General features: G+C 49.6%; 1 protein-coding gene across 1 annotated transcript in view; it reads left to right on the top strand.

Annotated features, from left to right (window-relative positions):
- The first annotated feature begins 9,693 nt into the window (after positions 1-9,693).
- LOC135393140 (uncharacterized) overlaps positions 9,694-11,782 on the top strand; it is a 109,130-nt gene continuing 107,041 nt past the window's right edge. The window contains exons 1-2 of the mRNA XM_064623672.1: positions 9,694-9,813; positions 9,880-9,948. Of these exons, the coding sequence (XP_064479742.1) occupies positions 9,694-9,813; positions 9,880-9,948 (189 nt within the window). The remainder of the gene's footprint in view (positions 9,814-9,879; positions 9,949-11,782) is intronic.

Below are 11,782 nucleotides of genomic sequence, written 5' to 3'. Positions count from 1 at the left end.
TTTTTTCTCATGGGCTCTCTGCGGCTTTTCCACCGGTGCGGCTGATCTGATTACTATTCCTTTTTCCTGGTACTTTCCCCATATGCCAGTTTTAACGAAAGGGCTGACAGTGTTTCTGGAACAGCACTGCCCTGCCGATGCACGAACAGTGCGTAACAGGGGCGGGTCCACATTCGAGTAGATTGATCTTCCTGGTGCATTCCCCCAAGCAGATTTAACGAAAGTGGTGACAGTGATTCACGTCTTCTGGAAGACCACTGACCCATCAATCCATAAAAAACACCCAAGAAGCGCAGAATCCGAAATTGCTAGAACTCTATAGACCTGACCTCCTTTGTTGCACAATATGCTGACCCCGGAGTATGGATCACAGGGTTTATGGCCTCTTCTATGGTCTCCTTTGTCACGCAAATCAGTCGTCGCGTATTGCCCGCGGCTTATCTGCCGTCCTGCGGCTTATCTGCGGTGCGGCTTATACGCGTGAAATTACGGTATTAGATGACAGAAAAAAGAAGCTAGTCGGTGATAAGCCATTCTGTCGTGGTACACAAAAAGGCCACAACGCCAGGGGCCCAAGGAGAAAATTACAGTGTTCCCGTTGTAGAGGTTGGCACGCATCAGCAGTGCGTGACCCATCGTGGAGGCCCGACAGCAAGCGCATGGTCAGCACCTAAGCCACGAGTGTGTTGGTCCCGTACTGAGTAAACAGGAACAGTTCTCAGGTACCCCTGCTTGCTTTTAGGTTCTGGGTAACAGCCAACGGCAAGTACATCTACGTTCGTGAAATAATCGACGAAGGTAGCCAAGAGACTTTCATAAGGAAATGCTCGACTGAAGAGTGAAGTCTTCAAGGAAGCGACAATGTAGTCCTGACGCTCAACACTTTTGGATGCATGTCGAGTCGTAGTGAAATGCCACATACACAGCCGAGTAGCGTGTACCCTCAATGCGAGCTCTCCGGCCCATCAATGGCCACCTTGACGGTGCTTGCTCTCACAATATCATTATATTGTCTCTAGCGTAGGTAGTTTAGCGTTAACATTTCTGGACACTGTAGGAAGGAGGGCGAGGTAGGGATATAACCTTCAGGAGAGGTCATTCTCTCTGTCTCGTTCCCATTGCAAGTAGTTCACCATGCAATGTCGAACTGACGTCATTAAATGTAGGAAATCAGATCGGGAGGACGGTGTCGCCAGTAGTATATGATCAGCTCAACTGGCCCACAACTCACACAGTGGCCTGGACGCCATTAATGAGCAATTAGAGCAATTCGGGACCCCCCACAGTAATTAGGATCACTCAGTGAGTCATAACAGTAATTGGGGAGCATATAACTCGCGTCCAGACCACTGTGTGAGTTGTGGGCTAGTTGAGCTGATAAAAAATAAAAATAGGTATAAAATAAAATACAAAGACAGAAATAGAGTGGAGAGAAGGAATGTAATTGAAGACAGATGTCGCCATCTTGAAGAAAGCAGTCCGGAACGGCCGCTGACCATCGCTGGGCAACCGAGCACAGAGGCAGGCTGCAAAGCATCGCAGATGTGGCCATCAGTTCCGGACATCCTGTGACGTCATCATGGCATATCTGGACAGATTAGGACAGCTCTGTGCATGCAAGGAGAAAAACACTTATAATACGAAGGCTGTGAAAGCAAGAGTAAATATGATAACCATCAATAGCTAACAACAAAAAGAATCAGACACAGAAGCAAAGCAGCCCACCACAACAGCAGTCACGGGGAGAGCAGAACAATATGACTGCTCCATCCGACAGCCAGGCACAGAAGTGACTCGTAATGCTTTTTTCTCCCCTATAAAGTCCCGCGTCTGCACCCCCTAGCACTTACTTTCTCAACTAATTTCATGGCAAAATTATTAAGAATCACGACAGCGCTACTCTTATTCCTAAGGCAGCTTTTGCGGAAGAGAGAAAATGGCGGGGATGTCCTTACAGGTACAAGAGCAACAACCACAGCGTCATCACCTACAGAATTCAAGGGCTAACACAAGACAAGAACCACAAAAATACTAGTCACATAACGCTAAACATGCCACAGCACGAACAAAAGGCCGCTACTTGACACTGGTAAACAAGTCTAAGCATGCGCGTACAGGGAATATTCGTTACGGCGAACATGCGAGAAAAGGCTTAACACGAGCGAGGTAAAACAACGCGCAAACATCGGCAAATCACCCACCTTTTCCCCCGCGGCGATCACTTCCGTTGGCACCCAGGCACAAACTGTCCCGCAGCGGGGACAACGGAGCGACCGACCGCACATCTTCTCCCTATGAGAGCCAGCGGCTGACTGATGCAGGCGCCACTGTACGGATGCTACGTATGCGCGCACGCTCGTAGCGCCCTCTGCGCGCACCTAGCGCCACCTGCGAAAGGCTAAGAGAGAAAGTGTATTCCTGCGCCCTCTTCTTGCGTTGCTCATTGGTCGTGACGTAATCCCATTGTCCCAAGGCTACACACTTTTTCTCACATGGTCGACAACTGGACAAGGTCAATCTGCAATGAAGCCATGGCGTGACGTCATCATGCACCTGCGTGGCTCAAGGGCGCGTGTGCTCTAGACAGGGGACCTATTATTTATTGAATCACTATCCCATGATTATTTCCTTTATTCTTCCATAACGACTGCATAGAAAACTGTTGCAGAAGAGCACTATGCATGAAAGCTGATCATAGGAATTCCAGTCTTATTAAATGAGGCTTGCAAAGGAACAAAATATCCTAACACGTAACTCCATCAATGGCTAATAAGAGGACTAGGTACTCAACAAATCAAAAGAGAGTAAGGGTAACAAGGTGCGCAGAACGGTACATCTGCTCCATCAGACAGCCAGGCACGGGACTGAATCGTAATGCTTTTTTCTCCTCTATAAAGTCACGCATCTGTCCCTCTTGCACTTACTTTCTGAACTAACTTGATCGCAAAATTATTAAGAATCGCTCTAGCGTCATCGTCAAGACATGAACCGCAATCGCACGACTGCTGGGCAATCCACTAAAACAAACACAGAAAAACACTTGAACAGAGTGAAAAAGACACTCACCATCATCGGACACGTACACTACATTCCCTCATTGTAAATCCACTAATCGCAAAATCTACCTGCATCGTCGAACACCATTCACCTGTGACGAACCACACATCTGCACCCCATCAGAGGCAGATGAAACCCCACCGAAGCTATGCTCTTCCACTGACGGCCAACACAATTGCTAAGAGCAGAATTAACGTATCCACACCCGCCAGTGTACAAGAGAGAAGTGAATCCTTGCACCGCCTGCAGGCTTCGCTCGATGGTCGTGACGTCAGCCTACTGTCTCAGACCTAAACTGTTTTTTTTTCACTAATGCTGGACAAGATCCTCATGAAACAATAGTGTCACGGTATCACGTCATCGTGCAGCTGATCAGCACTATCCCGCCATTTTTTCCTTTATTCTGCTATAATGATTGCATAGGGAACGATTGCAGAAAAACTCCATACATGAGAGGAGATTGTAGGAATTAAGCATTTCATTCCCCAAGTCTTACTGTACACGAAAAAACAAAATAATGGTTCAGCAAGACATGTCCATCCCAACCGAGATCCAGGCACCTAACTGAATAATGACGCTTGACTAGATAAAGCCACGCCCCTGTCCCCCTTGCGGTTACTCTCTGAACTAAATGAATCACAAAATTATTAAAAATAGAACTACTCCCAAGGCAGCACTATTGACATTCTCAAGAATGTTCCTTGTAAAAAAGAAAAAAAACTACATGTAAAAGGAAAACATGACAGAACAGGTTCGGGCATGTCAGCGCATGTTTGTCAGACAACAAGGGGGGAAAAAGCGAAGAGAAACACTTGAACAAAGAAGGAAACCCTCATCAAACTATTTCTAAGCGCATGCATTCCTCTTTTTCAAAAACAGTGCTCATCATAAATCCATCCAGGACAATACACACCATTTTTCTATTCCTACACTTTTTTCCAGTAGCGGTCAATGCATAGCTACAGACTGCGTGACCTCATCACATCCCGTTTGCAGAAGACAGCGGCAAAGACAAACACTCCTATTATTTATTGAATCGCAAGGTTATTTCCTTTGTCCAGCTTTTAATGACGTTCACTTTTACAATACAATTTAACAGAAAAAGCACCGTGCATATTAGCGATTTTCACCCCAAAGGCTCATCATGGTCATTAGAATCACAACACAAGTAAACTACAACTGCTCTTTTAAAATAATAAGTGAGACATTCAACATCATCCCCAGGCCTATGTAATACATGACCCTTTCTATGCTGTGCTTGCGCGTTGTGAACCGTCTGGCCTCTTTCTGGGATGTGGACCCCAACCCCGTCGTGCGCGACATCCTGTCTGCGACACCAGAGACGGTGCTCCATCACCGCATCAATAAACAGGGTACCCTCGTTGTGCAAATGTCATCTGAAGAATCTGCGCGCCGTCTCGTGGCCCTCCGGTCACTTGCCGGAGTCGACGTTCTCCCATACATTCCTCAATCATACCTTCGCACCATGAGCAGAATAGTTGGTGTTACACGCCAGTACAGCAATGCACAACTCCTCGGTTTCTTCTCCGCCAGCGGCGTTATTGAGATGAAGAGAGAGGTGGCCTATTCCCGCGAGAGCGACGGCTCTGCCAACGCTCTCGTTAAGTAAAGTGTTCTTCTCACTTTTGAGCCTGGCCGCGTGCTCCCTGCCAAGTTACAACTTGGCTTCACTTACTATCCAGTCTCGGAGTATATTGGCCCCCGGTCCAGTGCTTTAACTGCCAGAAATACGGTCATTATGCCAGGAATTGCCGAGGCTCCCAGCGATGTAAAGTGTGTTCGGGACCGGATGATTTCAAACAATGTCTGGCCCGACGAGAGCCGAAGTGCGCTAACAGTGGTGGACAGCATACCGCGACCTACCATGCTTGTAGAGTTGCCAAGGCCACAGTCGCTGCGAACTGACGACGTGTCCTGCACAGTAAGTCAAGTGCAGCAACCTTACCTTCGCGACGTCCTTCCCCTGGAGAAGTCCACTTCCCACCGCTTACGGGTAGCACCGATCAGCCGACACACCGTCCCCCGTTAAACACCTTTGCATCTGTTGTCAAGACTCCAGACCCAGCTGGAAAACCGCGCCTCAAGGCAGCCCCCCGTGATCACCTAAGCCGTCCCAAGCTCGATCGGAGAAAGAGGATCACTCCTTTGGCGCAATAATCGCTATGATGTTCACTGCCCTGCGCGCCATTGTCCAACAAATACCTGCTTGAGGAGATCTACCGATGGTCTCAGCATTTCGGTACATGGCGGTACATGGCTGTTTTACCCGAGCTTCTGTTACAGGTTTCTTTATCCAAACGTTTCTCGTTAAATGGCATTTATGTGAAAGCTGTTATGGAACCACTATAGAGTATGGTCGCTTCGTTGCTAGAAACGCTGTTCACACGATTTTTATTGCACTCTTACTGACATATGGGTTGTTTTGGAAAGAACATAGCGGGGTTTTATTGCAATGTCAGCAAAAATGCCAGAATACTACAAATCTCAATAGCAGGAAAAACGTCACATAAACGCGGGCAACGTGGCGGATCAGCCATCATCCGTAAATGATCCCTTACAGTAGTCATCCGTTCTATGTGGCCATTGCAACTTTTGTTTTGCAAACCACTGCGGCAATCCAGCAATAGGAATGTGTTGTGATGTGATATACCTGAGGTATATTGAAAACTGCGATGTTTGGTTGTTGGTCCTATAAAACATGGGAACCTCTATATCCAGTGCCAAATATGATATATAGTCTGATATGATATATATAATATAGTCTACAAGGTTCCAGTGTCCTGCAGTGGGGTATGTATAGGCCGGTAAGGCCACTTCATAAATGAAAAAAAAGCACAACTAGCGTTCGTTCAATCAGTACTAGCGCTGGAGCCTTTCTGCGTCATTTTCGCTCTCCACCTGTGTATATGCTAATCATCCACCACTTCCTCCAACAGCCCCTTGTCGCCGCACGACTATCTTTCAATGGAATGCTCGAAGTCTCCAGTTGAAGACGGCTGATTTTCGCCAGTTCACATGGCGGCACAAATTCCTGTTGCTCTGCGTCCCCGAATGCGGTATCACAGAAGATTTGCGGCTCTCGAATTACCTTACCTTCCTTTCTGAACCCCGAGGAAGAACAAGTTGTGTCGCGCTTTTTGTCCCGTCTGACATTCCCGTAGTCCGCCGGACAGTGCGCACACAGGGGACTTGTGACTACGTGGCCTGCTCCGTTTGTCTAAGCTCCCTTGATCTCATGGTTGCCTCCCTTTATTTGCCTCCTGGTGTTCCTATGACATTGCTCAACTGGACACACTTATTGCCAGCCTCCCGTCGCCGCTTGTGCTTTGTGGCGATTTCAACGCGCATAATGCCGTCTGGGGTAGCACACGCAAGAGGACAGGGCCTTGCAGACCTCTTCGCCGACAGAGCTCTAAGTATATTAAATGACGGTTCCGCAACATATCTTCAATCCACATACCTCTCCTCATGTCTTGATCTTACCGCTGTGTCAACATTAGTGGCCCGTCTTTTCACATGGAGAGTAGATGCTGACACCCTTGGAAGCGACCACTTGCCCGTTCTTATCGGCATTCGACGATCGCGTGGCAGCACTGGCAGAACTGGCAGCTCTATCAGGCCACACTGGAGTCGGCTTCGTCAAACGATGCACTAGGAAACCAGCAGGATTTTGCTCGTACTGTAGCAGGTGCTGCGCAGGCTGCTACTAGCTGCTTCCGTGTCCCGGTGTGCTTGTCTGCCGTCGATGCTAAGTATGAGCGGCTTCGTGATCTACGTCGTCGTGCGGAACGCTGTGTGTGACGCACTGGTCACGCTCCTGACCGCCTTGAACCCCAGCGGGTTCAGAAAGCTATTGGGCGCCATCTGCGTCAGCTTGCGCGGGACCATTGGCGCAGGGTCACGTCATCTTTATCCCCTCGTACACCACTCTCCTGGATATCGGGAGTACTGCGAGGCCTTTCCTCCCTTGTATCTCAGCGGAATCCGTTCCACTCATCGTCCCTTTCTACATCACAGCCTGAACTACAAATTGCCGAAGGTTTGTGCATCAGACTTACCACCAGCACCCCCAGCTCAGGGACGCCTGCAGTCCCAGTCCAAGCCCCAAGTCATCCTGTCCTGGACACACTGTTCACCCTCTCTGAACTCGAAACTGCACTTGCAGCCGCTCCCCTGCAACATCTCACCTGGGGCAGATCAAGTTACCTATAAGGCCCTTTGGCACCTTCCTCTGTCGGGCCGCTGGCACCTCCTACGGCTTCTCCATGAGAGTTGGTCCACCGGACAAGTTCCGGAGAATTGGAAGACGGCCTTCGTGGTTACTATACTCAAACCGGGCCAATCGCCGCACCACATTGACTCTTTCCACATTGCCCTCACCAACTGTATAGGGAAGACACTTGAACGCATGAATTTCACATGTCTCAGATGGGGAGGGCAATGCGACGGAAAGAGTCAATGTGGTGTGGTGATTGGCCCGGTTCAATAAATAATAGGTCCCCTGTCTGCAGCGTAAGCGCCCTTGAGCGACCCAGGTGCATGATGACGTCATGCCATGGCTTCATTGCAGATTGACCTTGTCCACTTGTGTCGACAGTGTGAAAAAAACAGTGTAGCCCTGAGACAATGGGATGACGTCACGACCAATGAGCAAGGCAAGAAGAGGGCACAGGAATCCACTTCTCTCTTATCCTCTCGCACGTACGCTCGTGTTACCAGCTCCGGTGGCGCAGCGGTAACGCGTGCGCTTGGAGACTGGGAGGTCCGCGGTTCGAATCCGCGGGCCGGCTGTGCCGTCTGGGGTTTTTCCTGGGTTTCCCTCAGATGTGTAATAGGCGTATGCTGGCACAGTTCCCCTGAAGTCGGCCCATGGACGCAGCTATCCTCCCCCCGAGCGGATTCCGCTCGGTCTTCCACTTCACCCTTTCCTCTCCTCCTCTCCACCACCTTTCCCTTCCCGAGAAACATGCCGCCTAATCAGGCAGGCAGACCTCTCGGGTTCCTCCCAACGACACTCCTCCTCCTCCTCCTCCTACGCTCGTGTTACTTCTCACTGGTGGTCGCCGGAGAGGGCGCTAAGAGCGGGCGCATGCGTAGCGGCCGCAGCGCGTCGCCCCAGTCACTTGCTCGCTGAATCTCGTGGAGTGCAGACGTGTCCTCGGCCACTCCGCAGCCCCTGCACAGGTCAGTTTGTGCCTGGCTGTTGGATGGAGCTGTCGCATCGGTGTGCGCTCCTGTTGTGGTGGGCTGATTTGTTGTGTAACTAATGCTTTCGCTCGTGATAACTTTGTCCCCCTTTTTTATGATTTTCATGCACGTGCATGTCGGGCGCTGGTTGCTGTTGTCCGGGAATCCCCGCCATTTCCTGTCTTCTTCTGCCTTGGGAACGAGAGTAGCGCAGGTATGATTCTTAATAATTTTGTCATGGAATTAGTTGAGAAAGTAACCGCTAGGGGGTGCAGATGCAGGACTTGATAGAGGAGAAAAAAGCATTACGAGTCAGTTCTCTGCCTGGCTGTCGGATGGGGCAGTCGTATCGTTCCACGCCCCCCTTGGCTGATGTTGTGGTGGGATGCTTTGCTTCTGTGTCTGATTGTTTTTGTTGTTAGCTATTGATGGTTAGCATATTTACTCTTGCTTTCACAGCCTTCGTATTATGAGTGTTTTTCTCTTTGCGTGTCGAGAGCTGTCCTAACCTGCCCAGACATGCCATGATGACGTCACAGGATGACTCTAGTGGGCACTGACCTCCCCTAGTAGGTGCAGACTACAGACACGTCGTCGTCGTCAAAGTACATCCCTCTCTCTCCGGTGCTCCATGTCTGCATGTACTGCGCCATAGCAGACGGCCCGGCCGTTCTCATGATAACATGAAGCTTCGAAAGTATTGTTGTCCATTTCTACATACAACATGTCTTTGCAAGCCTGGCAAATTGGTTTAGGCGGCTCCCGTATGCTTTTGCCAGCAGCGGCGGCGATGCGTCTTGGGTGAGGCAGCTTTGCGGGGTGGGCAGCCTGATGACTGCAGGAGTGGTGAAGCGTTTCTTATGTTTCTTATTTATTTTTTCCTGGCAAAAACACAAAGATGATGCTTCCATGAATCTGTAAAATAAATGTTCAAGGGGCATGCTATCAAATGCAATTGGTCCCATTTTTTAAAATCAAAACCACTTCCGTGTGCGATTGGTGACTGAACGTGTGGTAAAAAAGAATATTTCCAAAATTCATGATTTTCTTCTGCGCGCCAAGTCTGCGCGCTTCGAAATATTTTAACACGTTCTGTGCCTCCTACACAAATTAATTAAGTAAATATGAAAAATCTAAAGTTCTTCAAAAATATACAGGAAATTTAGAGTTTTCTCGGGGCATAAATACTTTATAAAAGGTGTGGATCAGCCTTCACAGCGTATTGGAACGAAAGTATTACGCTTTGCCCCCACTCAGAAGAGATTTTGTTGAAATTTGCGCAAAAGCGCATGGGAACAATGAGCCACGGGTTTTTTAAAAACATCTGGGAACGTTGAGCGCAATGACTAGTGCGTTCGGCATGGAATGACCTATATGTCGATCTGAGCCACACGCACCAACGTCTGCGAGCGCCACACCGCAATCGAAATGCGTGCCACCTCGCGCGAGAGGAGGGCCCTACAGCAAACTTTCGACCAAGGTGTACGACCAGGAGGATACAAGGACAGTGGCTTAGGATTAGCCTCGTTTTGTGCTGAGGGCTATCTGGTACAATGCCCTTCACAAATGTCGCGGTACAGACACCGTCAAGTAAGAATCGCATTTTTATTTCAGGAGATCGACGTAGACGACGAGCCCACATCCTCGCACCAAAGTACTGTTGTGAACAGACAACTGATAGATGTGAGTATTACCTATATGACGTACATTTACCCACGTGTATGTTGCTCGTGAAATAGGAGACGATGTAATTACCCGCCCATTACAAGAAAGTATATAAATAGCGCCTCTAGGAACACCAAGAAGAGCACGGAAGTAAAACTCTCAGGCAGACCTGAGAATTTTAAATTACAGGCGGAAAACTGCAGTAAGCTGGAAGGTTTCAGAATTTACCACAATTGTTTACGATACAGAGAGTTCCGCAATGTTAGATTGCCTCTGCGAGATTAGTATCCTTGCAACATCACCATTTACTGACGTTAATCCTCAGACTACCGCTCAGGATGTTCCGTATTCATCAATTCTGCTTCGTACGTATATCGAGGACGCCCTGGTTGTTTGTACTCGTGCAGATCTTGTCATGCCTGAGCTCGAGATGATCAACCATATAAACAAAAGCATCGCTGAAAAGGCCTTCCAGTACATTATTCTGGAGGAACCTTCCACCGCCGCCAGTGTGATCGAGGCGTGCAGATCGCTTCAAGAGGAACGGAGCTCGCGCGGCCTGCGTAGCGCGTCATTTCGCGCTGCCCAACCTTCCGTGCCTGGAACCTGGAGCCTTCCGGACGTGGGAGCACTCCGAATGCTTGTTCGTCAACTGATTCGCGAGGAGTTGGCTTACGTAGTGCAGCGACCAACTCACCTTGAAGCCTGTCCACCACCTGCGCAATCTGAGTCTTACTGCCTGCAGCCTTTGATACGAGGCGAGGTGGCGCTGCGCTGAGACCGAACTGCACTACGACACTTCGTCCGTCCTACGCTGATGAACTGCGCTAGTCATCCGGCTGGACTCCGTCGCAGGCGGTCTCACTGCACCATATAGAGCCTATAACTTCTCTCTTTACTTCCCTACCGTCACCACCACCTGTCTGTTACCGGCCGCAATGGCGGCGCCCTGAAACACGCATACACAGACACATAGGCGGCCATACTGCCCGATTTTGTCGGAGACACCAGCGGGGCATCAAGACTCAACATACATTCTTTGCTTACGACTCTCGTGCACGTACAACAGCGGGTGACATGCTGTTGGACCGCAGTGACTACGTCGGCTCCAGAGCGAACTTTTCCCGCGACCCACCATGTTATCCGCCCCCTCAGCGAAACCGTTCAGTCTCACCTTCCTTGGCCGGTCCCCTGCACGTTCCGCACTTCGTCAGGGGACGCCTTCACCGCAGGAAAACCGCTAGTTGCGGTCCGGGGAGGAGGGCGGACTCCACTGTTCCAAGAGCCACAAACTCCTCCGTGTTCTCCCCACAATGTCGTGGATGTTGTTCTCGGTGGGATATCTGTACAGGCTCTGATAGACACTGGTCCTGCTTCATCCGTGATCACGTTGGAAATGGCTCAGCGCCGGCGCAAAGTGATGGCCCCCTATTCTGGACCGTTAATGACATGTGCTACTGGGGATCCAATTTTGCCCATCGCTCGTTGTCCAGCTCGCGTACAGCTCGAAGGCGATTGCTACCCCGTCGATTTTTTGGTCTTTGCTTCCTGCCTTGGTGACATGATTATTGGCTGGGACTTTTTGAGTGCGATCTCAGCCGTCATAATTTGCGCGCAGCAAAACATTTCATTGTCTCCTTTCTCAACGTATCATGTTGACGACTCGCCCCCTCCGGGTCATCAAGTTTCTCTTCGTGAAGACGTTGTCCTACCCCGGCGAACAACTTGCATCATTCACGTACTGTTGATCCCGTCGTCATGACTCGCTGAAGTCATCATCACGCACGAAAGTCCCTGTCTTGACAAGAAATTTGGGGTTGCGTCTTATAGCCTTTGTTGTGTGGAAGACAGC

Source organism: Ornithodoros turicata, chromosome 1 (assembly GCF_037126465.1).
Source record: "Ornithodoros turicata isolate Travis chromosome 1, ASM3712646v1, whole genome shotgun sequence".
Lineage (NCBI taxonomy): Eukaryota > Metazoa > Arthropoda > Arachnida > Ixodida > Argasidae > Ornithodoros > Ornithodoros turicata.
This window is presented reverse-complemented; position numbering and strand designations above follow the sequence as displayed.